General features: G+C 43.6%; 2 protein-coding genes across 10 annotated transcripts in view; one reads left to right on the top strand and one right to left on the bottom strand.

The window, feature by feature from the left end:
- TAX1BP1 (Tax1 binding protein 1) overlaps positions 1–8,694 on the top strand; it is a 90,918-nt gene extending 82,224 nt beyond the window's left edge. For all 3 annotated transcript variants that reach the window (XM_042920852.1, XM_042920861.1, XM_042920869.1), the window contains 2 exons: positions 6,870–6,952; positions 7,566–8,694. In XM_042920852.1, coding sequence (XP_042776786.1) covers positions 6,870–6,952; positions 7,566–7,767 — 285 coding nt within the window. In that variant the 3' untranslated portion in view covers positions 7,768–8,694. The remainder of the gene's footprint in view (positions 1–6,869; positions 6,953–7,565) is intronic.
- A 2,583-nt stretch (positions 8,695–11,277) lies between these two features.
- Positions 11,278–24,712, bottom strand: part of JAZF1 (JAZF zinc finger 1) — a 340,318-nt gene continuing 326,883 nt past the window's right edge. For 5 of the 7 annotated variants that reach the window (XM_042920890.1, XM_042920935.1, XM_042920927.1 and 2 more), the window contains exons 4-6: positions 23,145–23,249; positions 19,491–19,660; positions 11,278–11,586 (exon numbers count right to left, since the gene is read on the bottom strand). In XM_042920890.1, the coding sequence (XP_042776824.1) occupies positions 11,410–11,586; positions 19,491–19,660; positions 23,145–23,249 (452 nt within the window). In that variant the 3' untranslated portion in view covers positions 11,278–11,409. The remainder of the gene's footprint in view (positions 11,587–19,490; positions 19,661–23,144; positions 23,250–24,712) is intronic. The other 2 variants (XM_042920916.1, XM_042920898.1) reach the window with 1 other exon arrangement.

Genomic DNA, 24,712 nt, shown 5'->3' on the forward strand with positions numbered 1-24,712 from the left:
TATTGATATCTCCTGGGAGTTTGGTAGAGATGCAGAATCTCCAGCTTCACTCTGTACCTAGTGAGACTCAGACTGGATTTAACAAAAATCCTTTCATGATCATATGCTCAGTAGAGTTTGAGTTGCATTGGTCTCAACATCCTAAGCCCATCATTCAAGACAGGAATACATTTTCTTCCTTTAACACACATCCTACTTTTCAGTTGTTTTCATGCCTTTGTTCACTAAACTCCTTGGACTGCCTTTATTCCTTTTCCTTCCCTCTATCTCTGAAAGACTAAAGCCCACACATTCTATTGATGTGTGGTTTGCTTGCAGCTTTTCATAAGATTCCTTCACTGTGAATCCTTGAACTGAAGACAATTTTGTTGGTGAACATTTTTTTCCTGATGAGTGATTCTCAACAAGGGTCTGTGACTGAAATTATTAAAACTACATTTTGAAAGAATCAGGGCCTCTTTCCTGTCATGGTGCATTTGAGTTCTGGGTTGGTATTTGTCTTTTTTGGGTATATACCTAATGTGTGATTACTGGATCATAGAGTGTTTCTATTTTTAATTTTTTGAGCAACCCCCATATTGTTTTCCACAGTTAGCTGCATCAATTTGTATGCCTACCAACAGTGCATGAGGATTCCTTTTTCTCCACATCCTCACCAACACTAGTTGTTTCTTGTGTTTTTGATTTTAGCCATTCTGACAGGTGTGGAAGTGATAGCTAATTATGTTTCTGATTTGCATTTCCCTGATGATGAGTGATGCTGAGCATCTTTTCATGTGTCTGTTGGCCACCTGAATGTGTTCTTTGGAGAAATGTTTGTCCGTGTTGGGAGAGAGAGAGTCAGAGGCAGGGCACGAGCAGGGGACGGCAGAGAGAGATGGAGACATAGAATCGGAAGCAGGCTCCAGGTTCCGAGCTGTCAGCACAGAGCCTGACATAGGGCCCGAATTCACAAACTGTGAGATCATGACCCAAGCCAAAGTCGGATGCCCAGCCAACTGAGCCACCCAGGTGCCCCTCTTCTGCTTGTTTTTTACTTGGATTATTTGTTTTTTTGGGTTGTATCAGCTCTTTATATATTTTGGACATGTAATTTGCAAATTTCTCAGTTTTTTTTAGTTTTTAGGTTTTTTTTTTGTTTTTGTTTTTTTTTGGTTTTTTTTTTTTTTTAGAGTGCGAGCAGGGGAGAGAGGCAAAGGGAGAGAGAATGTTTTTTTAAGTCTACTAGAAATTTTTTTATGTTTGTTTATTTTTGTAGAGAGAGAGCAACAGAACATAAGCGGGGGGGGGGGGGGGCAGAGAGAGAGAGAGAGGGAGACATAGAATCCAAAGCAGGATCCAGGCTCTGAGCTGTCAGTCAGCACAAAGCCCAATGCAGGGCTTGAACTCCCAAACCGTGAGACCATGACCTGAGCCGAAGTTGGACTTTTAACCGACTGAGCCACCCCGGCACCCCTATTGGTAGTTTTGATTACTGATTTAGTTTTATAGCTGGTTATCAGTCTGTTCAAAGTTTCTATTTTTTCTCATTTTAGTTTGGGTAGGTTATGTGTTTCTAGGAATTTATCCCTTTCTTCTAGGTTGTCCAATTTGTTGGCATGGAGTTTTTCATAATATTCTCTTAGAATTGCTTGTATTTCTGTGACGCTGGTTGTTTCTCCTCTTTCATTTGTGATTTTGAGGTTTTTTTTTTTTTTTTTTTTTTGAGTCTGGCTAGAGGTTTATCAATTTTGTGGTTTTTAAAAATTTTTTTTTAATGTTTTTATTTATTTTTGAGACAGAGACAGAGTGTGAGTGGGTTAGGGGCAGAGAGAGAGGGAAACACAGAAGCAGAAGCAGGCTCCAGGCTCTGAGCTGTCAGCACAGGGCTCGAACTCATGAGCTGTGAGATCATGACCTGAGCCAAAGTCGGACGCTCAACCGACTGAGCCACCCAGGCGCCCCTATTTTATGTTCTTTTGAGAACCAGCTCCTGGTTTCATTGATCTGTTCTGTTTTTTTTGTTTGTTTGTTTCTGTATCATTTATTTCTCTCTAATCTTTATTATTTTCTTCCTTCTGCTGGTTTCAGGTTTTTGTTTTTCTAGCTTATTTAGGTGTAAGATTAGGTTGAGATTTTTCTTGCTTCTTGAGGCAGACCCGTTATAAACTTCCTTGTTAGGACCACTTTTGCTGCATCCCAAAGATTTTGGACTGCTCTGTGGTCATTTTCATTTGTTCCCATGGAATTTTTAACTTCTTCTTTCATTTCTTGGTTGGCCCCCTTCATTGTTAGGAGCAGGTTATTTAACCTCTATGTATTCTCTTTCCTGATCTTTTCTTGTGTATTGTAGTCAGAAAGGATGCCTGGTGTGATTTCGTTCTTTTTTAATTTGTTGAGACCAATGTTTTGTGGCCTAATATGTGGTCTGCTCTGGAGAATATTCTGTGTGCACTTGAAAAGAATGTATGTTCTGCTGTTTCAGGATGGAATGTTCTGAATATTTAAATATTTATGTTTATATATGTTAAATCTATCTGGTCCAGTGTGGCATTCAAAGCCACTGTTAATTTTCTGTTTGGATAATCTGTCCATTGAGGTAAGTGAGGTGTTAAGGTCTTCTGTTATTCCATTACTGATTAGTTAGTTCCTTTATGTTTGTTATGAACAGTTTTATGTATTTGGGTGCTCCTATATTGGGCGCATTTTTATGTCTTCTCGTTGGATTGTTGTCTCTATGAATTTGACTATTGATCCCTCATATAAGTAGAATCATGTAGAATTTGGTTTATTACTGGCTTTTTCACTTAGCATAATATCTTCAAGATGTATCCATTTTGTGATGTGTCAGAATTTCCTTTTTGAGGCTAAATAATACTCCATTTTGTTTATCCATTTATCCATTGATAAGACATTTGGGTTGTTGTCACTTTTTGGCTAATGTAAATAATGTTGCCATGACTGTAGGTGTACAAATCTGAGTTCCTCCTTCCAGTTCTTGTACATGTATACCCAGAAATGGAATTGCTGTATCAAAGGGTAATTTTATTTTTGTAATCATTTTGCATTTGAATTTTGAATTTAGTATGATTGCATTTTGAATTTAGTATGATTAATCTTATTTTATTATGATTGTCCTCTTTTATTGTCCAAGAGATTAACCCCTCTTAATACTATTTCAGATATTCAAGCTGGTTATGTACTTTAATAAGAAAACAAAGAATTATACTGTTTTTATTTTATTCTATGTTTTGAGTTACTTTTTATGTTTTAGTAATCTGTACATCCAACACGGGGCTCGAACTCACGACCCCACAATCAAGAATTGTATGCCAATCGAGCCAGCTAGGTGCCCCAAGAATTTTTTTTATTATTTACTGTTGTTTTTAATGTATGTTTATTTTGAGAGAGAGCATGGGGAAGGGGCAGAGAGAGAATCCCAAGCAGACTCCTTGCTCTGCAGAGCCTGGCATGGGGCTCGATCTCATAATTGTGAGATCATGACCTGAGCTGAAATCAAGAGTTGCATGCTTAGCCAACTGAGCTACCCAGGTGTCCCCACTAAGAATTTTTTTATAGGCTAGATTTTGAGTTGGGAATCTCATGAGAAGATTTTGAGTTTCATATGGAGCTTCAGTTTACTGTAGCTTGTTTGCTTTGTTTTGTTACAGAAATAGTATTGTCATGGTGAGTCTAAAGGCAGGTGAACAATGTAAAGTGGTTTAGATGTTTCTGGAGATTAAAATGCTGTGAAAAATGTTAGTTTTTAATTATTTGCAGTTTTTCATAAATATCTCTCAGTTTGGTATTCCCAATAAAATTTGCTTACGAGATTATTTTGGCAGTTTAGCTAACAGACTAGGTGCTGGTATTTTAATGCCTTTTCACAAATTGTTTTTGCATTGACAACTTTCAGTACTAAACTGTTGATTATTTTAGCAGCTTGGGGAAGGAATCTTTCTCAAATACGTGATTCTCTGCCTTCCTAAAGAATACCTAATCTAACCTTGACGATTCAAGTTTATTAATTGAAACATCAACATTAAACAGTGTTTTCATGTTCTGTTACTAAAGCTGTGTGATCCACTACTGAAATATTATTGGATGTTTTGAGTTGTCTGCTTTTCTTTTTACTGGTAGCCATTTTTTTGTTGTTGACAGTGGGCCTGCCTGAATAGCCTTACTTCCCAAACTAATTTGTTATATTTAATCTAGTATGGTTTTGGAAACTAATTAACCAGGCTTGATGAGTAAAATAGAATAAATGCATTTGTGAGTGAAAATGTCATTTTCCATGTCAGGATCATAAGACTTGGTATGAATTGGCTACTCAGAGAACTTAACCTATTTTCTGGTTTTGAATTACTGAGTAGGTGATTTTTCTTAGTTCATGAGCTCTTACGTCTCATTATAACATCTAGAATTCTACTCTTGAATCCCTTTCCCCTTTTATTAGGTAATAGGTGGTTAGAAGATACAGAATAATAGGGTTATCATTGCCAAATTACATATGGCTTTAGAAAGTATAAAGGTAAGAAAAAGTATGCGTTGCTTCGCACCCTTCTACCTGATGTTTAACGTGTCAGATTAGGTCGGTCTAAGTCTAGCACTTGAGCAACAGACTCTGTTGTTAGCTGGTTCATGGGAGCAGTAAATTGGTATAGGCTCTAAGTTATTCCAAAACAGGGAAAAAAGGTTATGAGATTTTTGGTTCCATTATATTTTTGATCCTTAGAAAGTTGAGTTTTATTATAAGTATCTGTCATCAAGAATTTTGATAGTGGAGCTTCAAGACCTTTCCTTTTTTCTTTTCCATTATTTTCTTAGATAGTATTTGAAAATATGAGGTTTTATGCTTTTTTCCAAGATAATTGGGAAAATTGTGTTCATTATCATTTTATATGTACTTCTTTAAGCAGATTCATTGTTCAAATATTGCTGCTGGAAGCCCTAAATCTGGCAGCTAATGTGGCACAGAATTAAAATTTATTGTCCTAAATACTAGGGTTAGCAGATTCAACTACTGTATCATTTTACTGTACCTACAGATTTAAAAGCTGTCTAGATTTTAGTTACTTGAAGACTTAATATTCTTGAAGTATATTCCCCAATTTCTCAGTCCCTCATTAGGTTATATCTATTTTGTTTTTGTGCAGTGAGCAGTTTCCTCTTCACTGTGACCACCAGGGGATTGAAAAGCATGTGCAGACTCATTATGATCAGAATGTTTTAAATTTTGACTCCTTTTTATTGTGAGTTAGTAATACAGTTTAGCAGTTAAAGAAAAAATCACCTCAAATAGGCCACTATGGAGACCACAAAGTATCACTTCCATGCACCCTCTACCACACTTTTCTGACCAAGAGCTACTTTGAGTTTGGGTCAAGGTCGATCTTCAGCTTATCAGTAAATGTAACCTCTTTTAATCTTACTGAAGATTAAAACTTGTTTTTCTGTGTTGGTATCTATTTCCTAGTTTGAAAACTTTATGAATAAAGGAAACAGGGATTATCTTAATGTTACCACACTGAAAAAATATGTACATAGGGTAGTATTTAACAGGGAATCATATGTAAACAAAAATATTTTCTCATGTGATGAATATGAAAAAAAAAAAAAAAAAAGATCTCCCTTACCTTTCTTGGACTGTTTAGGAAGCAATAATCAGAGTGATAGCCAGGTAACCTCTCCTACCTCCCACTTCTGATAAAAGAACTCAGTTTGTCTTTTGTTTCCTTAGAATTTCACACTATACACTTTGTTGGTACCTTTTCCCATGACAGACTTGATTGCTTAGCCCATTTGTAGTGACTCTGGAACAAGCATAACTACCCAGCAATATAAGGACTTTCATCAGTGCCTGGTATACCTGTTTATGTATTGTTCATGACATGAGAGCAGTCAACAGCTGCTCAGAGGAAGAAAGCACATGGGCACTTCATGGCGATGTGGTTGGCTTTTGATGTGACGTGAGTCTATATTTGGCTGTTGATGTAGCTCATACAGATCTCTAAAAAGTGACCACAGGGATGTGGGCATGGAAATCCAAGCCAGCATTTGCTTTGATTCAAACTCAGATTTACAGGTTTTTAGCAATTTTCCTTGGCAATCTGTCAGACACTTAATACTGAATTTCCTTCTTTCACAACAGAGTTATGAGGCCTGTAGTTTGGTACATTCTTTGCTTTATCATAGTTTTCCAGTTTGATTTGCCTGTGTGTGTGCCCCCAAGAACATACACATGCAAAGTCATATTTTACTAGTTTTCCTTGATAATTTCTGTGTATCATGTGATGGGATGTAGGTTACAAATTCATTGAATAATAGGAAACAATGCAATCTTAAAATTTTTATGAAAGTGGTGATCTAGTCTAGTGTATGGAACAATAAAAAGTCAAAAGATTACCTACACGTAATAGGTTTAAACAAGTTTATGGATCCGTACTTTATATACAGGTGTGGTACATTCTTCCACAAAATACTGCTTCTATTTCAAGAAGACTTAGTCCATACTGAATGCTTTTAATGTTTATTTTTGGGGGGGGGGGGGCGGGCACGGGTGAGGGGCAGAGAGAGAGACACAGAATCTGAATGGGCTCCAAGCTGTCAGCACAGAGCCCGACGCAGGGCTCGAACCCACAAACTGTGAGATCATGACCTAAGTTGTGAGATCATGACCTAAGCTGAAGTTGGATGCTTAACCGACTGAGCTACCCAGGCGCCCCATGGTGAATGCTTTTAAAATTGACTTTTAAACCTTTATGTGAAAACTAATTGGTAACGGAAGTAAAATTTTAAAAAGTATAATCTTAGTTCCTTTGTACTGTGCTTGAATTAAAGAACATTCAGTTTCTGTCTTCTCAAAAATTGCAAAATTATGTTTTGCCTAGGAGGATGAACATGTGCCCACTGCTCCCGATCCTCCAAGTGAGCATTTACGTGGGCATGGAACAGGCTTCTGCTTTGATTCCAGGTAATTTTTCTTTTCCTTGTGTAGAGCTTGGATTATGTAGATGAGTGGTTCTCAAAGTATGGTCCCTAGAAACTTGTTAGAAATGTATATGATCGGGGCTGTACCTGGACCTTCTTAACCCAAAACTCTTGGTGTGGGTCCCAGGAGTATGTGTTTTAACATGCCTTCCTGGTGATTCGGATGCATGCAATCCTTTAAGAAGCAGTGCTCATGAATACTCGTAGTGGTCAAACTGAATGAATACTGTAGGCACATTATAAGTTCTGTGAATCTTTATAGTTTTACAAAAGGCATTTTCTGTTAAAAATTGAGGAATTCTTGTCACTGAGCTTCATTTTACATAATGTGATTGCATTTTGGGGCTTTTAATGGAAAAGTTTTTGTCAGTCTAATTGTAAAACTCCATCGAGAGGCTTTAACAGTGGTTTACATAATTGTCAATAGCAAGCGTTTAGAAGCAGAGGTTTCTGGAGTAAGTGAAGACTTTCAAGGTAAGTTTAGTGTGAAATATCGGCTTACGTAGATAAATATAACATCTAGCCTGAAGATTATTGCTGTTTAGAAATTTTACTTTTTGGAAATAGTAATTCTTTCATTTTTCTGTTTCTTCAAGCTTTGATGTTCACAAGAAGTGTCCCCTCTGTGAATTAATGTTCCCTCCCAACTATGATCAGAGCAAATTTGAAGAACATGTTGAAAGTCACTGGAAGGTGTGCCCAATGTGCAGCGAGCAGTTCCCTCCTGACTATGACCAGCAGGGCTTTGAAAGGCACGTGCAGACCCATTTTGATCAGAATGTTTTAAATTTTGACTAGTTACTTTTTATTATGAGTTAGCAATATAGTTTAACAATTTAAAAAAATCCCCTCCAATAGACCACTATGGAGACCACAAGGTATCCCTTCCGTGTACCTTCTACCACACTTTTCTGAACAAGCGCTGCTTTGGAGTTTTGTGTTACTAGGGTCAATCTTCAGCTTATCAATAAATATCATTGTAACCCCTGTTAATCTTACAGCTTAAGAAAACTTTTTCTGTGTTTGTATCTTTATTTATTCCCCAGTTTGCAGAACTATATGAATAAAGGAAATGGATTGTTTTAATGTTACCACACTGAATATATATGTGGAGTGTGTGACTTAGCATAATATTTACAAGTTTCTGTTGATCTTGTTGATTGAGCATGACTACTAAATATTATGTAATAAAAATAATTTATAAGTGTGGCAAAATAATTATTTGAATACAGAAACTTCCATAATTTAACCCATGAAAGGATTTTTTTTAACTTCCTTTAAAAATGGAGCTGCATGTAGAATCAGCTCACATGCTTGCAGTATAGCAAATACTTTTTGATATTTGAAATGTTTGCTTTAGGAATAGAAGGCATATTTTGCTAATTTTATGACCAAAACATTTTAGAATGACTTGAGTGATTATTTTTAAGCCATCTTGAAGTTGTATTTCTGTCTAATGGGAAAATGGAACAAATACACCAGTGCAGTTGTTTCATAACAACTGTTTCATAGAAAGGATCTACTAAACAGTGGTGGTTGTGGCATAAAATCACAGGAAGTGTATCCGTAACTTTTCCACATTTTCCTGATGGAGGAGAATTTTGAAAGAAGATTCTCAGTAAGTGATTGAAAATGTGATGTATAAATGCAAATCAATGTGTTCATTGTGTCTCTATGTAGTATTCTCATTAACATTAAAGAGGACACATTTTTGGAGATGTGTAATTTCATTGTCAAGTTTATTTACGATAGCTTTTCATTAAGTGTAAAACGTCATTAACATTTTTTTTTTTTGGTCTGGGCTGTTAAGTTTCCCAACAGTGTTTCTCTTAAAATATGAATGGTAAGAATTTACTGTGATTTTGCTTCTTTTGTAGTTATCAAAATATTTAAGCTTAAGCAAGGTAGCTGGGATGTTAACCTTACAATCCGCGTGGTGGCATTTCGGTGTGCTGTGTGTGAACTGCATTCACATCGTGTTGCTTGTATTGGTTTCTGAAAGCCGAAGTTGGAATCCTTGAAAAAGAATTGTGAGTGCAGGGCAAGACGGGCTGTGGCAGACTAGAAGGCAGCAGTAGCTGAGGACCCCCCCCCCCCCGCTCACCTTCCCGGGAGGGAGACGTGCGGATAAAACACGTTCAGTGGGGATAGTCTCACGCTGCGGAGCAAGCCAACCTACGAGTATCCTCCCCGTGTTAGGGTGGTAAGGGACACTACTGAAAATACAGAGCCCTGTTTGTTTTGGGTCAGAGGCAGTTTATTTTAAATGATTTCATTTACATTTATAAGCAGCTTTTCTTGACAGCAATTTTGATTAAGTTGCCTTCAGTTCTAAAACAAACCTCTGTTGCTTTCAAACTTAATGTGCTCTGTCCCCAACAAAACATATGAAAATATAATTTAAAGCACAGTTTTCACAGACACAGTACGATACATTCACTATACACGGTATAACAAAATATTCCCATCCTTACCTGTTTAGTAATACTGTCACAAGGAATAAGTAAATAGAAATTGAATTTGTTTTATAGTTGAAAGAAATTTAACATGCACAATGACTATTTTATGACTGTTTAGCTGTTGAACTACTGATCCAGCCTACATTTCTTGCACTAGAAGGAGCAAAGCTAAATAATGACTGCTGGCCTAAAAAAATTTTGGTCAATTATAGGTAGATATGAAGTATCCAAGCAGGGCCTTCTTATGCACCAACTAGTTGCTTCTCATTGTCTGGATCACCCTTTTTCAACCTAGAACACTGTATATTCAGGACCAAGACCACTCTTCAGAGATCTGAGGAAATTTTTCGAGGGCAGTGTCTTTAGAAATACTTTAAAATCCCTCATTATGAGGGATCGACAACTGAAGAATATAGAAGCTTACCCATCTGGCCAGTCATCCTTTCAGACTGCGTGAAGAATTGAGGAGGGACACCTTCCCAGCTGTAAGACTTTCATCAAATGGGAACATGGAAAGTTATTTTGTAAGCAGTTCGAGTTTGCTTTTCACCAGTTTTGTGGGTAGTTAGCCATCTCAGAGCAATTTTTATTGCATAATGAGGCAGTTGGTAAACTCTTGCATGTTTAAGGAATAGCACTTGGGAGAAAAGAACACTCAAGGCATGATGGTATTGTTGGTGAGAAAAACTTCAGGAATGGTCCAGACGTAGGTCACTCTAATGGGTCATATTAGTCACTCTCTGACCACCTGCCACAAGAAGCACTTAATTGTCAATAAGGCTCAATTTCGTATTTCGGCAAAATGTTTTATAAAGCTAAACAGACGTTGCCAATGGGAACACAGACCTCTACAATGTGATGGGAAAAGTGCCTTCAAAAAAAATGTCTAAAAACACAATGAGCGTGAAGAAGAGGCAGTTGGGGGGTGGCGTGGGGGGATCTTACCAAAAATGTCCTCTTTGAAACGTGCTTGTAATTTTCTTATTTGCAACCCATAGGTTAGGGCAGTGGTTGCAAGAATTGGCAACACATAAAACATTAAATCTGTTGGCAATAGAGAACTACAAAGTGCTTTAAAACTTCACCTAAAGATGAAGATAGAACTAAATTTCACACACACAAAATTTGCACTTAAGTATTTCAAAGTGTTTTCTAACAGATTTCAGGGAAAAGTATTTCACTAAACTGGTATCTTGGTCCACAAATATCAACAGGCATAAACTGAATCCCTTGCACCCAGCAGGCACTCCATGAATGTGTGTGAAATTAATGAGTGAACTGAATAGACTATTTTGTACAAAAATGCCATTTAGAACACAAATGATTGGTAAGTCAGATGGCAAGATTTTCAGCTTTTTAAGGGGCAGAAGGATTTGCAAGATAATATAAAACACAGAAAGCACACCTTTTACGTATGTTATTTAAATATGAAAATACTTTTAGCATATTATGTTAAACATTCTTATTTATATTTCCATTACCTAAAGTCTTTCTACTCACAAATACTAACTCCATTATGTAAGGCATGGTAACCAGTTTGATAATGAAGGTATTATTTTGGTTTTGAACATAGTGAGTTGATGTGTTGAAAAACTTCAATCACATTACAATCTTGGGGGAAAAAAAAAATCTCAGTGCCAGCCCCTCCTCCCCCCAGTTGATATCACTGCAATACAACCTAATAATATGCAACATGCCCTCAATCTTATTTTCTTTTGGGGGAAATGTGCTGAAGAACCTAGAGCTTTTTCTGTTTAGCACCTTATATCAAAGTAATGAAAATGGGTATGATGATGACATGTGCAAATGTACAAAATCATTAACTCTACAAAGATACATCATTCCAAAATTACAGAAAAGTTTTAAAGCATGCATTTAATTCTTTAAAGGGTTGCTGAATGCTTCCCCTGCAAAAAGGTGGCTGTTTTCAAAATCAGCAACTGCTGGTGAGGGTTTCTTGGCACAGTTGGGGACCAGCATGTTATTGCTGCATCTTCCTGATAATCTCAGCCGACACCGGGGGGTGGAAATTGATTGTGTGGTGCCGCAGGCCCTGAGCTGTCTTGTAACTCTTACCACAACGACATTTGAATGGTTTGCGGACGCGGATCTGTGTTCTGTGACCATTCTTAGCATGGTACTTTATGCCATTCACATTCTGTGGAGAAGACAAAACGTCACCGATCAGATGCAACCAAGACGTCAGACTGGGGAAAACCTCGGTGTGGGTCTGGGTTACAATGGACCTCTCCTGGATGGCAGGTGTGTACAGGGTAGGCTTTGCCTGAGCTCTAGTGCCAGCAGCCTGATGTGATCGTGGGCCGTGCAGAGTGGGTCATGTACTCTGACAAATTTTACATAGATTATGTATTCGAGACTGTAGGATCGTGGGCCGTGCAGAGTGGGTCATTTACTCTGACAAATTTTACATAGATTATGTATTCGAGACTGTAGAAGGAAGCACAGTTAGTTCCTCTGCCTAGAACTTTACTTCCTTTCTGGATCATTTTTTCCATTTGGAAGAGCGTTAACAACAAACAGTCATATAAACATAGCCTCAGGATGACCAAAAAGCTGTCTTTCGAAAGAAGACACAGGGCAATAGAGTTCAAGATCTATATAAATCCCTGATGCGGAAACTCACCTAAGTGTTTTGCTTCCAGACGGCTGGAATAACCTACCTTACCTGGAATTTTCGTCCATTTTCTACTTTGCATTAAGGCAGGGTCTCTGCCACAAATCTTGCCCAAAATCATGCCGTGACACAGTTGTGTTAAATAAGCACCCGTGGACAGACTGAACATTTATGTGCTGCATTCCAAACATAGGTTATGGAAGTCTCAACAATGTAAGAGTTCCAAAGTTCAAGCTGGCATGCACATTCTGGATTTCTACTAAGACTCCATGCTTTGAATCACTCTACGGACTTAATTTACTATTGCTCAATCCCAATTAAATGGTGAGAAAACGGGCATTGAGTGATGAAAGATTTAAGTAAAAATAAATGGCCTAAAAAAATTAGATGATTAGGTGATATTAGAGCATAGGTTCTCAACTCCCACGTCTGCTACTGCCAGATTTGGGAGTAAGGGAGGACACAAGAGCGAGCTTGAAACAAAGACGGGAGAACAGGTCGTCAGAAGAGTGGGCTGTTTCCTAAAGTATTACATGAATCTGATTCCACTGAGCCTAGTCCTAAACCCAACTCGGGATTCCAACATAGCAGTCTTGAACTTTACTCAGAAGATGCCCTTCCTGAGCTCCCAGGTACAGGGATGGCCTGCTGTTCCATGGGCATCTAGGACAGTGCCTGGCCCGTAGTAGATGCTCCATAAGCATCTGTGAGTGGTGAATTTGTTAGAACGTGGTTCACTATTCTGGAATGAATTGAGTTGCCATTAAAATGCGTTCAGTGATTACTATTTACATTCCCCTCTTAGAGATCCATAACGCACGTTATCCTGCTTGACTTAGTTGAACCCAGGGGTGCCAAACAGCAATCAGTTGGCTGTGTTCAGAGCCTGACTGACGGTTGTCCATGGAGTCAAAGCACAAGGACAAACACCCTTTGCCCTGGACCCCGGGCTCTGGGGCATCTGCACCTTTGTTTCTGTCCATCCCGCATCAATCCCTCCATGCGGGACAAGGGAACCCCTCCCTGTTCTAGAGGCATGTTGGGGAGAACCTGCTGCTGCAGCAGGGACAGAGGGAGAGCAGTGACAGTGGCAGAATCAGGCCCATTAAGATGATGGGTAGACTGCCCCTGCCGGCCTCCTGCTATTCCAGCCACCCCAGCACAAGCCGAAGGATGCGAGTAGAGCCAGCTGCGTATCCCAGCCCGAGCTGGCATCTTTCTGCCACCGCATGAGGCACCCAGGTAAGAACCACCTAGCTTTTGCCAGACAACCCACAGAACCACGAAGGACAACAGTTTTAAGGTACTTGAAATAAGTTTTTACAAACATTAGAAAAGCACCACTGGCTTTCTAAGTAACAATACGGTAGGAAGTTTCCTGGCTCGCAAAGACTAGAAATTTGCATCTGTCCCTCGCTGACATCCCATTTACTAAAAGCTCAACAGATACATTCACTGAGCACCTAGTAGGGTCCTTCTCCGTAGATGGAAGGGTGACTCAAACATTTCATGTCCTTGTTTCCACAGGGAACTTGTAAAATGGATCATCAAAAATCAAGAAAATAGAGGAACCCAAAACTAACTACCTTTGGCTAGCAAGCAAAACAGCATGGCGACTCCCAGCAGGAACAGGGCTTAGATCATCCAGGCCTGAGTTTTTACAATTAGGGGAGAAGTCTCAAACCAGAAATTGCTAAAGCCACAAGAAGCCAGTCCAACATGACCGGATCCAGAGTTCGGCAGGAGAAGGACAAGGCCAGGGTGGAGGGGATTTCAGCAGGTCTGTGGTCTGTTCCCTGCTTGAATGTAAACATGGTGGTGTGAGTCTGGCCATGAGACCGTGAGGAAAACACCGCTAACTCCATACATTTGCTTTATTACTTCGGAAAAAACGAGTAAGCCCCTTGCACATTTGGAAACGTGGCTCTTCCAGGGTTGGCCAAAGGACCTAGAAAACCTACCTTACCCGTCTCTTTGTCGCCGTGATTTCAAATGTTCACAAGGGTCAGTGGGATACCCTGGCACACGTTAGTGCAAGCTCTAATGAGATTCAAGATTTGCCCCATCTGTTCATTCACAGATAGCAATGGGAGCTTTCACTTTTCTAACACTTGAGGTTAAAAAAGATTCACGGACATGTATATATAATTGCAGAGAGTCTAAAAGAAGTTTGGTCTTTCAGAAATATTAATAACTAACATAGGTGATGGCAGGCGACTTGAAAATGAAATGCTTAAATCCTCTGGTCTCTGGAAAGAGGAAAGGGAGTTGATCTTTGAATTTTTTTTTTTTTTACATTTATTTATTTTTGAGAGAGCGTAAGGGAGAGGCAGAGACAGAATCTGAAACAGGCTCCAGGCTCTGAGCTGTCAGCACAGAGCCCGACACGGGGCTCGAACCCACAAACCATGAGATCATGACCTGAGCCGAAGTCGGATGCTTAACTGACTGAGCCACCCAGGCGCCCTGGGAGTTCATCTTTAAAAAGGGAAAGAAGAAAAGGGGGGGGGGGGGCAAGGAAGGTCAGTAACATGAAGAGCTTCTCATGCTGAGTATTTGAGGTGTCCTGTCTTATCCAGTACTCCTGTTTTAGATGAAATGGACACTGAGAAGGTGAGTGAAGCAGGTAAATGATAGGCTTGGGATGGGAACCCAGGGATGCCGGATTCCAGAGTAGTCCACATTTCTCCCAGAATTCCACATACCTGAAGTGCTAGGTACTTACTATGTAGTACAACCAACTGGTGGTCTTTGAAAAATTTTACAAGTTGGGAAGGATTGGGACACTCCATCTGGAGAAAATGGTCACTAAACTATGGTGGTCTGACACAGGGCTGGCATGTGCCGGAAGGCAGGGAGGAGGCAGCAAGGGGGCACAGGCAGGCAAGGGTGGCATCAGCTCATTTCCATGCCAGGTTCTACCATCAGGAGCTACCTGCCCTGATGAGGGAATAGAACCAGTCAATGCACAACAAACAATTCAGACGCTCTTCTCTAAATTCCAGTCCAGATCAAATCATGAAACCTAAAGTCTGTACGCCAAGCTGGGCCACTGTGTCCTCAACAGTATTTGATTTTTATAGTCCGGACTCAGACCCGAATAAATACAATATGTGACATGTGCCCTTGATATAAAAACTAACTTTCAGTTCCCCGCAGGCCTTGAGGCTCTACATAAATGAGAGGATGAAATCACTTGGGGATTTGATAAGGAAGAAAAATTAAACGAGCTGGGGTTGGAGGGGGTGGTGGTGTTAAGAGTGGAAAGTAAAGCCACCTGTAGCAGCGTGGTGACACCAACCAGCCTGAGAGCTGAAATGGAAGTCACTCCCCCACTGGACTCCGCATGGCCGCACATACAACGTCCAGGATGAGTCAGGTGGGAGTCACATCTTTAAAGTCCCTTTATTAAAGCAATCTGTGTCGAGGGTAGGTAATTGTACAAATGTAGAAAATGCAAAGGAACATAAAAAAAGAAGAGGTTAATCACTATTGAACATCTGAGCTACCTCCTTCCAGCATTTTCCCCATGAGAGATCTATCACATGAGATTGGAGTCTCCCACCGTTATGTATTTTTTTTTGAAAGAAGGATTTTGAGGGCATCATTTTATTCCATTGCCCTACTGTTAGAAATTTAGTGTTTCCTAAATTTGTGCTGTCATAGTGTGATGAACATCCTTGTATATCAATCTCTGCATCCCTGACGATGTGCTTGGGATGCATTTCTAGGAGACTATGGAGCTAAGAATATGGACTTTTTTTTTCTCTTTCTCTCTCTTTCTTTCTTTCTTTCTTTCTTTCTTTCTTTCTTTCTTTCTTTCTTTCCTTTTTGAAGTTCTGATTATTTACTGCCAAGTTGCTGTCTGGAAAGGTTGCCTGTTATACCCCCACCAGGGCTTCTGATGGGACAGTTAGGAGAGGCAAGGAGATTTAGATCCGCTGAGGGAGAGAAGGGCTGATGTGGCCTTCCCGGAAAACCTCGAGCTCACACCTGCCTGGCTGTATCTGGACATTAGAGGCCGCCTTCACGCTTTCTTCACGATGCTGAAACCACCAGTGTTCTCCATGTAGCAGAGGGACCCTTCCAGAGAAAGTGCAGGGGACAGCTTGTTCTGTTGCCTATTTCTTAAAAATACCCTTGATTCTAACAACTCTAATATTTAAAATTATCAAAGGCAAAAAAACCTCAAAGCACCACAGCCCATCTTTTAAAGCCATTCCCAGTTACAAGCTTGGGGAGTCCTCTCTCTCTTGCCTGCAGTCAGAAGAAGAGTGTGGGTTGCACCAAGGTGGATGGGATCAGTTATTCCAGGCCTGAAACGTATCTGGGACAAATCCAAAATCACGTTACTGCTCTGGGTCCTGGTGGTTGGCTGGGGGGGGGGGGGGGGGGGGGGGCGTTGTCTTCTTCCCCATACACTTTGCCTCTGTTCCTTTATCCTCAGAGTATCTATTGTCCGAGCCCTATGACCGATGCTGAAGGGTCTATGAGCTGTGTGGACCCTTGGGGTGAAAAGCTAGTAAGTGCTCTCTCCAGTGGTATGAACAGAGCGAGTAGAAAGGTCAGGGGATCGAACTTCAGTTGGGGAATGAGCGCCGGGAAACTTGGTAAGGCCTCCCCCAGAGGAGGTGGCATTTGAGCCGTGCCTTGAGAAGTGAGGGGAATTCAAATGACAAGTGCTGATGGAGAGAGGAGGGAAAGGGAGCACCCCAGGCAAAGGGATTCATCCGGGAAACAACCTGGAGACTCGGCTGTCCTGCTGGGCCCCTCTCCCTTGCCCAACTCAGCATGAAGTCTAGAAAGTGAGGAACGTCACCTCTCTGTTCTGCAAATGCTGGGAAGTGGCGAGAAGCACTGATCTGGGGTCGGTGCCCAAGCGGCTAACGGGTTAGAGACTCCCTGCCAACAGCAGACAAGTCTGAAGGGAGCCCTGGGAATGAACAACAAGATGGCACCACTTCTGGATTCTGCCTGACGCCACAGCACAGCCGCTCATTAAACCTTCCTCCAGCCAACACCCAATCCGACCATCACGCGGTAAATAAGAGGCAGGAATTACACCAGAGCTCACCACTGCCCTGCGGCCAGTAACTTCCCAGCAGAAAGAGTCAAACTGAAGCTTGAAAGGAGTATGACCACGCTTCCTCAAGCACTCGGTTAGAAGTAGTTACGTGTTTGTTCTTGGCCCACGTATCATTACTTGGCCTTCTGGCCCAGAAAAGGAAACTCACACTTCCCTCATGGAAATCAGGACCACAAATTGCAACCCGGGGTCATCTGTCAGCTGGTGGTACTGAGTCAGGCAGCCTCCGCAGCCCAAGCTTCACTCAATTTTCTTTTGGCCTTACGTGCAGAAAGAACACTCAGGTCCCCAACCACCCAGATGTAGACAACTACAGGAGAAATTGCTGGAAACCCAAGAGAAAAATTACAGCAAAAGAATAATGGTAGGAAAACAAGTGAGGTGGGGAGGCGGGGGGAGGCTGTGGAGAAGGAATGAAGGGGGCAGGGAAGCCTGGAGAGAGGGGCATCTGGAAAGCAGGCAGGAATCAATGAGCGAATTCTCAGTCTAGCTTTGTCCACTTTGAAATAAATAGAGAAGGAAAACTCTCTTTCTGACACGCAAGAGCTACCCTCTGGAAAAATGAGCCTGTCTGACAATCCCTTGGCTTTCTGGCCTCCCGAGGTAACAGCCTCCTTGCCTTTCCTACTCTGTCTTCCATGCCTCTGACGTAGAAAATGTGTGTCCCGGGGCGCCTGGATGGCTCAGTCGGTTAAGCGTCTGACTTCGGCTCAGGTCATGATCTCGCGGTGCGCGAGTTCGAGCTCTGCGTCGGGCTCTGTGCTGACAGTTCAGAGCCTGGAGCCTGTTTCAGATTCTGTGTCCCCCTGTTTCTCTGACCCTCCCCTGTTCATGCTCTCTCTCTCTCTGTCTCAAAAAAATAAATAACCGTTAAAAAAAAATTAAAAAAAAAAAAGAAAGAAAGAAAATGTGCGCCTGTAACTCTGAGTCATGTTCTGACCCCAACAGCTCCCCTGTCCTGATGGGATTCTCACACCTCCACCCTGGCGTTTTCATTTTACACAAAGCATATCTGGACTTTTCCATGATAAAATGCTAACAGTATAAAATAGGTGAAACCTTGGCCACTTAGTCTTGTGATTCATTTGTGTTGCATGCTTCTATATAGTGGCTGGCACAAAAAATACTGAAGTCGTTTTCTTTTTTAGTGTTCAGGGACATATTTAAGAGCAATGGGAGAACTGCTTATGCTGTTGCACATCTTTTAAGCCTTTTTATTAAAAAAAAGGTCAACCTGCTGAGCTATGGGTAAATTCGCATATCATCAAATGTACCAAGTATGTTTCTGATTTTTATATTTCTGTCTCACAGCTGGATTTTAAAGAGTTGCTGACACTTGGCAGAAGTGTTGCAATTTTTTTTTTAAAGTGTTTGTTTATTTAGTTTTGAGGGGGAGAGGGGCAGAGAGAAGGAGACAGAATCCCAAGCAGGCTCCACACGGTCAGCACAGAACCCAAAGGGGGGCCCGCACTCATGAACCGTGAGATCGTGACCTGAGCTGACGTCAGACACTTAACCGACGGAGCCACCCAGGCGCCCCGAAAAGTAAAAGACTTTTTAATCAAGTATGTATCATCAGCTAAGAATGTATAGATTTTAATATTTATATAATAAATATTCTTCCTTCCTAAAAAAAAAAAAATTTGTTTTTTAAGGCGCCCTCTGGACTGACACCTGAATGTTGTGGGTGTTCCTCATTGTTTTGTCCCTTTGAGTTTTCTTAACAGAAGATCTAGTGCCCCGGGCTGTTCATGACACCCAGCCAAGCTCTCGGAGACACGGGTTCCACATCATCTATATAGAGAGGGCACTGAGGTGGGCCATTGGTGAGAAAGATTTCAAAGCCCCCTTTTCTGCCTTTCCTGCCAGTAGGCGGGGGCTGGTGGGGGCGGGAGGGGGCAAGAGCTCCCTCCCCGAAAGCTAAATACCCTAGCACATCCACTACTTTTAAGACGTCAAGGCCGCCTTCGGAGAGCCACCTGCACAGCCAACCACTGAGGCAGGTGCTTGGCAAACAGGTGACACACTTGATATTCTGACTGATAGGACATGAGTTTGAAGACCACCGGGAACACGATCCTCCTACCAAAAACACCCCCTCTTTCGACCTGCAGCTCCCGCGCAGATGAGCAGAGGGGAAACCCCACGGAACTGCCAGGGACCAGGGGCCCGCGTGTGCCCAGGCACATGTCTCCGGGAGGACCGGGCACTCAGCCCGCACGGGAGAGGGGGGCATCTCTGCCCGGGCTGCACACTCGCTTGGGCAGGAGGAGCTGCTGCCCGACGTGGGGCTTGTTTTTCCACGCAGTCATGCCCGGTGGGGTGGTGGTACCGCGTTTACCTTGTATCTCTTTTTACATCCAGGAACCGGGCAGGCAAAAGGCTTCTCCTCCCCTCCGTTCATGCACATCGAGCTAAGGATGGCTTCGGAGCTTATGGCGCTCTCCGTGGTCCAGGACTCATCGCTGTCTGACTCCTCGTAGTCGACCTCCTCCTCGTCGTACTCGCTGCCTGCAGGGTCAGAGAAGCGCAAGAGCCATCAGCAGCGGTCCTAGGGCTCCCTCCAGTTTGCTCCTGCCACCCGCAGGGCAGGGAGGAATGGGTGACCACACGGGGGCCACTCCTCCTGCCCTGGGGGAACATTCCAGGCACAAAGGGACTGCCCTGGGGGCAGAGAGACCTGCGTTTCCACTAAGAGACCAGATTAAGAGCTGCCCAACGACTCCTGGCAGGCAATTAGCTGAGCAAGAACTTGACCGTGACTCCAAAGGTGCAGGGAAGGCTCTGAGGCCCAAGCCGAAGACACCCAGCCACGGCAGACACCCCTGCCCGAACACGTACACACCGGCTACGGCTGACGTTCCAATGCACAGAATTCTGTCCCCAGAAGTTCACGCGTATTAGCCTCGTAAATGCAAACACCTGCGGGAGGGGGTTACACTTGACACTGAATAGCTAGCTACACTTCAGTGGGACTTAATTTCAGATCTTTTCCTTTACAGCTCGAGCTGAGAGGACTGCGAGGAAATCTGGAACTAAAAGGGGGTTACCAGAAGCTAGGGAGCGGGGGGCTGGGGGGGACCCAGAAACACCTGAAGCTCCAAACCCAACTCATGTCCGAGTACAAGTTGTAGCTCATGGAGGACCAAACACCTCCCTACCACACCTGTCCCCAGGGTCCTGTCTACACCTGTCTTTTCACAGCATTCCCTGGGAGGGCGGGCTCACCCATCCCAGTCAGACTGCTAGGATGGGAGGAGGGGACTCCCTTGTGTTCCTGACGTTAAGAGCTCTGTTCGGAATTGAATTAAAAATGTGCTTCCCAGACTTCTGTTCAGGACGGTGGGGACGGAGAACCACTTCAACAAGCAGCCGCTTTTTGCTCTTTTTTAATGAGGCCCAAAGCCATTTATGTTGAGCTTTTGCACAATACAACCCCGAAGGACATAATTCTAAAGATCATAAACAGTGTAAAATAATATGTTGACAAGTCTTAATGCATTTACAAGCCCCGTGGAATAAATAGGAATTATAGCACAACATTAATAAGAATTATATGGTAGCAATTACAGTTGTGAAATTCATCCCCCAGGTGTGAGGCTAAATTGCACCAGGGGCCTGCCTGGGTGCTCCATGGTCCGTCTCTGCTACATCAATTATTTCAACACCAAATATTGGCATTTTTATTGGGTTTCATTTTAATAGGCATTAATAAGATTGTTTGAAGAGCCAATTGAGCCAGGCACAAGGACGCCGGCCTCTGAAGCTAACACTTAAAAGGATCCACGAAGGAAGGAAGGGACTTCAGGTTGATGGCGCGCCTCTTGTGTTTCAGGCACGGTCGATGCATTATCTCATTTAACCCTGGAGAGGACTGTTGCTTTCAAAACAGGAGGAAACCGAGTCCAGTGAGGTTCAAGAGCTTATGCGCTTTCAATGAGCTATTAAGGGACACTGCTTTTTTCCCCACCGTGCCTCCCGGCCTCCACTGCCAGCTGCACTCCCTTTCGCTGGTTCTTTATCATCTACCACTCCGGAGTCCAGAGCAGTCTGTTTTGAGGCCTATTTAGAAACTCGGCTGGTGCAGAAAAATCAATTTGGCAAACGGTTTGGAATTCAACTTTCAGCTGGGTTGAAATAACTCTGGGTTTCGGTAACCCTGCTGTATTGGGCCGTGGCCCCCAGGAATAAGAGACCCGTTTGGAAATGCTTCTACGAGACAACACAGGGGTATATACTCCGCCGTGTTTCGGAGTCTGTGAGCAAATTCTGAAATCTGTTTTTAAGTAGGGCATTGTTTAGGACATTTTGCTCTTAAACAAATGCCACATGCTGGTGTCCTTTAAATTGCTTGTTAGAAAACTATAAATGCTATTTCACAAAGCTCCTCCAGCAGGCTTTCGGAAAGTTCGAATGACTAATTTACCCATCTAATTGGGCTAATTTGTTAACCTGAATACCAAGAACCATGCGACATTTACAACTGGGGGGAAAAAACCTCAGACCAACTGAGGGCTTAATGAAGCCCAGCAGAAGAGAAAACTTCAAGACTCCACTGGATCAAAGGGAGCCAGCCCCTGAGGGCTGGATGCTGGGGACACAGTCGCCTGGAAACCACGCGGCATCCTGCAGGTAGGGGGACCACACAATTCATCATCCGAGCTGGGGCGCCTGTGAGGGGAAACGCCAGCCCCGGATGACAGGCGTGAAGGGGCACTGTCCCTGGCTAACTGCCCGCCCCCGCCCCCCACACCCCCTGGCAAGGCACCAGTTCACCACAGGGACCGCTGGGGCGCTTTGCGAAATTAACCGGCTCCCTTGGTAGGGGATCAAGAAGCACCTGTTTACACTGAATTCTAGCCTATAACAGACATCAGTGCACGTCTTGGCTGGGCATGTCAGCTGAGTGACAAGCTACTGGCATCCGCTTTCTCTTCTGTGAAAGGGACACAAATCTCTTCCTTGCAGTTTAAGGATTAGAATTAACGCCTACAGAACGTCTGCACATAGTAAGTGCTCAAAAACGTGGAAGACAACGTAACTTCATTTTTGTGATAACGTTACATGAACACGTTGCATATGATATGTTTAGAAAGGCCTGTTGTGAAATCAAGCAAAAACTAAGATAATTCTGAAAGACATGGGAATCTCCACCAGAAAGACAAGCGCATTGCGTGGACTTCTCAGTGTGGGCAGAGCTAAGCACCTCCCCATCTACAGGGAGGTCTGGGAGCCCAGGTCTGGGGGCTTGTGTGAGCCCTGGTCTGCCACTGACAAGCTGTGTGGCCCCGGGCAAGTGACGTCACCTCTCTGATCTTTTAGACTCCTCACCTGTAAAATGGGCTAATGCTACTAACCAGCCCGTAAGGCTGCGTGAAGCATAGCTGAGTTCCTGTTTTTCAAAACAACATACCGACGGGGCGCCTGGGTGGCTCAGTCAGTTAAGCGGCCGACTTCGGCTCAGGTCACGATCTCACAGTTTGTGAGTTCAAGCCCCGCGTCGGGCTCCGTGCTGACAGCTCAGAGCCATGAGCCTGTTTTGGATTCTGTTTCCCTCGCTCTCTCTGGCCCTCCCCCACCCATGTGCTCGCGTGCTCTCTCTCAAAAATAAGTAAATGTTAAAAAAGAGTTTTTTTTTTTTTTAAATTTAAAACAATACACCGAGAACAATGCCTGGCACAGGATAAACATTAAAGGAGTATTTGGTACATAAACAAGTAAAACATTATAAAAATAGGTTCCTCATTTCGCCCACCGTTCCCTCGCTCTTGAGGGTACAGAAGTGTGTGTGTGTCGGGGGGGGGGGGGCTCTGTTGCTTATCTTAACTGTACCCCAAATGCCACCCTGTCGTCCAACAGAGCTGTGAGCAGCTGGAAGGCGAGGCCTGGTCCTCAGCTGCTGGCCGTCTTTCATTCTGCAGCCAGGGGACCTGCGGCAGGTGGGGACAGGCGTGCTCTGCTCCCAGGCCACACGCACGCACGTGCCAGCACCCGCCTGGTGCTGACATCTGGAAGACGTGCCGGCAAGGCCCGGGGTGTCCTGCAGAAAACATCTGCAAACGGCCACCGCCCTTCGTCTGCTCTCGAACATCTTTGCGCCCTAGGAAGAGCGAACCCGAAACTAAAGTCACCTCCTGAGTTACGAAAACATTTGGGCCAAGCCCCTCTCTTTTGTGCTGTATTCCTTTCCTCGCGTCTTTGCGTGGAGAAAAAATACGCCCCAGGGCGGTTCATTTGTCATGTGTGCCGCATCTGCGATTTTCAAAACGAACTTCATGAGTTCCTGGTAGCTTCCAGACCATTGCTGGAGTTGCCCCGCCCGTTACGGGAAGTGGGGCGTGGCAAAGCTGGGTCTCCCAGCAGGGGCCGCCCGACAATTTGGTCCTACATCCGATCAATTAAACCTTGTTGAGTATGAGCATGTGGGAATGTATTTATTGGAAAAGGCATGTGTGCACTAACACGTTACTGTACAAACATACGCAAATCAAAGGATGAGGATAAAAGAAGAAGTAAATGTATCATAAAAGACGGGCGCCTGGGAGGCTCAGTCGGTTAGGCGTCCGACTTCGGCTCAGGTCATGGTCTCACGGTCCGTGGGTTCGAGCCCCACGTCGGGCTCTGTGCTGACAGCTCGGAACCTGGAGTCTGCTTTGGACTCTGTGTGTGTCCCTCTGTCCCTCCTCCGCTCATGCTGTCTCAATCAATGAGTCAATCAATCAAGTTCTGCTGGGGGACACTGGGTCATGGAATCAGAATCCTGGAACTTACGGGCCACTGCACCCCACATTCGGCTGGCCCACGGTGGTCTGTGCGGAGGGCTTGCCTTCTCAGCGCTACCTGGCCCAGGATCGTAAGCGGCAAAAGGTTATGGTTATCCCTTTCGTCTTCATCTTCCTTTCTTCTCCCCACTCTCGCTCTCTCCTTTCTACAGGGCAGCCCTACATCCTCGCAAGGGCCCGTTGAAAAGGGCGAGGTGCTCAGACACAAAACCGGAAAACACCGGCCACGAACGGACAGCCCCTCCTCAACTTCATGCTTAGAGGGCCCCGAGGAAGGCTTTCTGACAAAACAGAGCGAAAGCTTACGGACCCTAATGAAGAAGAACAGGTGAAAACTGCCAGCAGGTTTGACGGATTCCAGTCGTGGCGCCCCCGTGCCCTGGGTTGTGCTACCTGGGAAACAGCGCAGGAGAACCCTCTTGGAGACATTTCCCCTGCATTTTGAAACAAACATCGGTTGGCCTGATCAGGTGTCCAAACGTGACGAACCCGTTGTTCCCTATTAGAAGAGAGTACACCCTCCCAGATATGCGTCTCAAAAGGGAGCCCAAGAACGGAGGACACGAAAGACGGGCTGCTGAGCACTCTGGCGGACGCTAGCCCAGCCACGTCTCTGTTATGACGGTCACTGCCTTTGCAGGTCCTCTGGCTACAACACTCCATGGCGTGGAGGACCTGTCCTAACACGGCCTGTTCATTTCAGTCCACCGGTGGGCCGCAAGAGAAGATTTTCGGGAGGCATTTATGACACAGTAACAATGCCTGCTTTCTGTTGGCCTCC

Source organism: Panthera leo, chromosome A2 (assembly GCF_018350215.1).
Source record: "Panthera leo isolate Ple1 chromosome A2, P.leo_Ple1_pat1.1, whole genome shotgun sequence".
In the NCBI taxonomy this organism is placed as follows: domain Eukaryota; kingdom Metazoa; phylum Chordata; class Mammalia; order Carnivora; family Felidae; genus Panthera; species Panthera leo.